Source organism: Gavialis gangeticus, unplaced genomic scaffold (assembly GCF_001723915.1).
Source record: "Gavialis gangeticus isolate Ggan-Ray unplaced genomic scaffold, GavGan_comp1, whole genome shotgun sequence".
In the NCBI taxonomy this organism is placed as follows: domain Eukaryota; kingdom Metazoa; phylum Chordata; order Crocodylia; family Gavialidae; genus Gavialis; species Gavialis gangeticus.
The window spans coordinates 22208864-22213528 of record NW_017729002.1 but is presented as its reverse complement, the minus strand read 5'-3'; the positions used below and the strand labels follow the sequence as shown (position 1 = coordinate 22213528).

General features: G+C 47.7%; 1 protein-coding gene across 1 annotated transcript; it reads left to right on the top strand.

Annotated features, from left to right (window-relative positions):
* Window positions 1–4: 4 nt before the first annotated feature.
* On the top strand, window positions 5–1436 carry LOC109290692 (noggin-2-like; the record flags this gene model as incomplete). The annotated part of the gene is made up of 1 exon (XM_019507400.1): window positions 5–1436. A coding segment is annotated over one exon (618 nt), but the record flags the coding sequence as incomplete, so codon positions are not given.
* Between the last annotated feature and the right edge of the window lie 3229 nt (window positions 1437–4665).

The following is a 4665-nucleotide window of genomic DNA, read 5'->3' as shown; positions in this document are numbered from 1 at the left end:
GCTCTGCTCCTGCCTGGCGCTGCTCCGGCAGGGCGGCGGCCAGCCCTACCTGCGGCTGCGGCCCTCCCCCAGCGACAATCTGCCCGTCAAGGACATCATCGAGCACCCCGACCCCGACTACGACCCCAAGGAGCAGGACCTGGACGAGCGGACTCTGAGGAAGAAGCTGGGCAGCCACTTCGACCCTGGCTTCATGGCGGTGGTGGCCCCGGCTCAGCTGAACCTCTCCAGCCCCGACCCCCTGCACAGGTTCAAGGTGTCGGGGCCGCTGCCTGGTGAGCTGAAGAAGCTGGACCTGGGCGAGGCGCCCTACGGGGCTCGCATCAAGATGGGCAAGAAAGCCCGGAGGAAGTTCCTGCAGTGGCTATGGGCCTACACATACTGCCCCGTGGTCTACGCCTGGAAGGACTTGGGCCTCCGCTTCTGGCCCCGCTACATCAAGGAGGGGCACTGCTTCACGGAGAAGTCCTGCTCCTTCCCGGAGGGCATGTACTGCAAGCCTGTCAAGTCGGTCACCAAGACCTTCCTGAGGTGGCACTGCCAGGGCTGGTCCACACAGAAGTACTGCACCTGGATCCCTGTGCAGTACCCGGTCATCTCAGAGTGCAAGTGCTCCTGCTGACCCCTACGGGGGGGCTGCCCCAGCAGCTGGGCACGGGGACGAGCCCTGGGGTCCAGTGCTGTGGCTTGGGCATCTCGGAGTGCCAGAGCTGTTACGCAGCCTCTCCTGGGCCCCAGCTCAGCACCTGGGGATGGATCTCAGAGTGCCAGCACGTGTGTGTGACCTCTCCTGGGCACCAGCTACAGCTGCGGGTTATCCCCACTGCCCTGGAGTCCAGATCCACGGCTCGGCTTGGGCATCTCAGAGTGTCAGTGCTCCCACATGACCTCACCTGGATCCCAGTTGAGCACCTGGGGATGGATCTGAGTGCCACTCTTCCTGGTTAACTTCACCTGGATCCAACGGTAGCCACCGGCTGCCTCCAGTGCCTGGAGCCCGGTCCCCACACTTGGTGATCTCAGAGTGCCAGTGCTTTCTCTTGTCATCCTCCCTTGGAGGCATCATCTAGCCCAGTATGTGGTGGTGTCTTAGTATGTGACATGTCCTCTTTCCACCCCAAACTCCTCCACACTGAGACCCTAAGACTGGAAAGACACAAAAAAGATTGACACACACACAACACGCCCAGAGAATCTGTTCGTTGGTTCGTTTCTCTCCTCTTATGCCCCTTGCACTGTTTTGTTTTTGTTTTGTTTTATTTGACTTATTTTATTTTATTTTATTTGAAACGGGAAAAGCAAAACTGAAAGGAACTGCAGTGCAGGCCAGAGGCAAAGCTAAGCACTACAATCAGATGTTTATTTTTATACATATATAGTGTTCTAACAAAAAAAATTACCAGCCTTGTAAATATAGAGATTTTAAAAAGGAAGGGGGGAAATTGCAGCTGTTTTTTATTATTATTATTATTATAATTATTATAATAATTATTATTATTATTTTAAAGACATAGGACCACATTTTAAACCCAACCCTGTAGAATCTGAGTACTTCCCTGCAAAAGGGAAGGGGAAATTTTCCTGTAAAAAAAGATTTAAGAAAAACAAAAAGGAAAAAAGCAACACAGAATCCCTTTAAGATGTTAATTTCTATTTGCTGTATTTTTTGTCTTCAGATCTTGTCACTGACATTTGAACTAATTTGCAAAGTGCTCTAGGTTTTTTTAAAAGTGTATAATGATTAATTAAGAAGATTTTTTTTAAGTACAAAGCTATGAAAGAGTGGAGTCTTTTGTTGTTTGGGAATACATATAGTAATGTAGAGCTGTTAAAAGACATTTTCTGTGTACAGTTTATTTATTTTTAATGTTTGTGTATAGGAAAAAAGCTAGAGATTATGCCAGAAAATATTGGAAATGTTTACTTGAATATTCCTTTAAAAACATATCAATGTAAATATGAACTATGACTGATCAAAACATTTTTAGCAATAAACACTATCTTTGAAGAAACAATTCTTGATGCACTACAGATCTCTGGGTGAAGAGCTGATGTTTGGATGCTTGCTGCGAGAAGGGGACAGGTGAAGTCTTTGGGCCAGATCCTCAACTGATGTAAATCCACAGAGCTGTAGAGTTGCACCATTTTACACCAAACTAGCTCCACCAAAATCATTAGAGCTGCACTGGCTTACACCATCGGAGCATCAGGCTGACTATGTGTACTTAAATTCTGAACCTGTTGGGGAGAAAGAGGAAAGCCCAGAGGTGTAAATGGCTCACAGAGGATAGAATAATTTAAATGTTTTGGGAAGGGAGCAATCTTCTCATACCTTCAGGAGTTTGTGTTCCTTCTGCACTGTGCTCTGTCATGTTCCCTCTCTCTCTCTCTATCGCTTGGACTCCAAGTTTCATATTTCTCTGATTGGTGGAGGAAAGGGGAGAGGTTATCGCCTGCGCCATTAAAATGCCTGACAAAATTCAAAAGCTCATGTGTTAGAACAAATGTTTTAGCTGTCGGTCATCATTAGTGGGGAGGGGAGGGATGGGGGGTAGCTCTATGCCAGGTCTGTGGAGGTGCAGCCCCAGTGACATGGTCCCCTGTGGTACGTGTGAGTTTTTGCTGGGGTCAGGATGGAGAGGGAGGGAATGTTTGGATCTAGGGGACTGATCCTGCAGAGGTGCCGAGTGCCTCTACTCTCACAGTACTCAGGGTTCAACTCAGTCCTGCCAGGGCTGAGCAGAACACCATGCTGTCTTCCTGAGCGTAGTCTGAATTAGGGGCAATCAGAACTTTTCGGGAAGAGCTCAGCTCTTTGCCGGAACAGTGCTCTGTAGACAGGAGCTCTGGCATTTTACTGAAGATGCCATTTTGTGAGATGCTGGAGTGGGAGTTGAAGTTGCCCTCAGTAAGGTTTGGTCCTGAGGGTCTGAACTTGCTCTTGGTGAAGAAAAGGCCAGTTTTGCTGTTGGGACCAGTTCACTTCTGTGTGATTTGGATTGGGCTCCTCGAACCATTATGTGGTTCCTTCTGTAGGAGCTAAGCCCTGCAAGGCACCCTTTAAAGGGCCAGATTAAGTTTAGTAAAGGAGAGACCAAAACTGGAACAGAGGAGCAAACTCCTGTAGAAGGGAAAGTGTGTTTACTAGGGGGGGATAATGATACTAATCTTTAGCACTTGACATCTTCAAAGAGCTGTGTAAACAGCAATTCAGTGGTACGAGGGAAGTAGACTAGCCCCCTTTTATTTTTCCTTTGGACATCCAGCCCATTTGTGGAGCTGAAGTGGAGATGGAAAAATAGCCTCTTGTATTGCAACTTGCAAAACATCAGGGGCATTTGGGAATGGAATAGGAAGCTCATCTTGCAAGAAGAGCGACATCTGTGGTGTGGACGCTGCACATCTGTAGGAGGGCTGTTTTTTTGTTGGGGGATGGAGGGAGGGCATTCTGGGAAAATATTTCTGACATAATCCCAACAGTATCTGGTGTGTTGGGATTTGGTTACAAATGGCCCTTTAGTGTCTTAGTGCGTTTTGTTCTGCTGGCTTCCAGGGGCATGCAGAGACCCCTGCTTTGTGCTAACCTGGGAAATAAACCATCCCCTGGCTTCAATGGTTGAATTTAGTCATGTGGGGAGGGGGACAAGAGGGGATTTGTGCTAATTGCAGAGAAAACCTGCCTAAAAGTCTCCATGAGGTGCACTGGAGAGGCTGCCTCAGCCCCTAGGAGAAGAATGAAATGCCCATAGTTGAGAAATTCCATATTCCTAAGGGAGTCAGGGGCCAGTGTGGCCTGAAGCCTTAGTATCAATTATTAATGCAACCCCTGGGTGGGGTGTCAATGTGGGGAGTACACAATGAGGTGTTCAGAACCACTCAATATTTTACTCATGCCCCCACAGGCTAAATTAATTCTTCCTCCTAATTTATGTCCCCCAAAAGCCTTTCTGGTTTCTTTTTTTTCTGTGGTTTCAGCCCCCCTGCTCAAAGGCCACTGTTACTTCATGATGATGGTTTTTGTCACTTTGCTAAGCAAGAGGGGTCAAGCAGCTCAGGGAAAGCTGTGAATGAAGCAAGACAGCAGCAGTGGGATGGACAGAAAGGTGCAGAGAACAGGCTAATTGACCTGCCTTATTACTTCCTTGCATCAGGAGAGGTCTGGGTGAGAAAGAGCCCAAAGGAAGAAATCCAGATTCTTAAGTGTGTTTTGTAGGTTTATAGGTCTGCTTGGGATCAAGGTGGGTAAAGCCTGTAGCATGTCTCTATGTGATCAGAAGTCCAGAGGACACTAAAAACTTGGAGACTTTGGTTCTTTTACTAACTCCACCATTAATTTGCTGTGACTCAGTTTCCCCAAGTGTAATGCTTCAGAATCTGAGAATGTGCCCTCATGCAAGCTCTGCTGTCCTTTCTGTCCCTTTTGCAAACATAGGAGCAATTAGTCACATATGGTGGAAAGTGCAGGCGCACTCACATGCACACATGCATGCACACCTAACAAGGAATAATGGACACAAATTATTGGAGAGTAGGTTTAGATTAGACATCTGCAAGAACTACTTCACAGTTAGGGCGGCTAGGAGCTGGAACCAACTTCCAAGGGAAGTGGTGCTGGCTCCTACCCTAGGGGTCTTTAAGAAAAGGCTTGATGCCTACCTGGCTGGA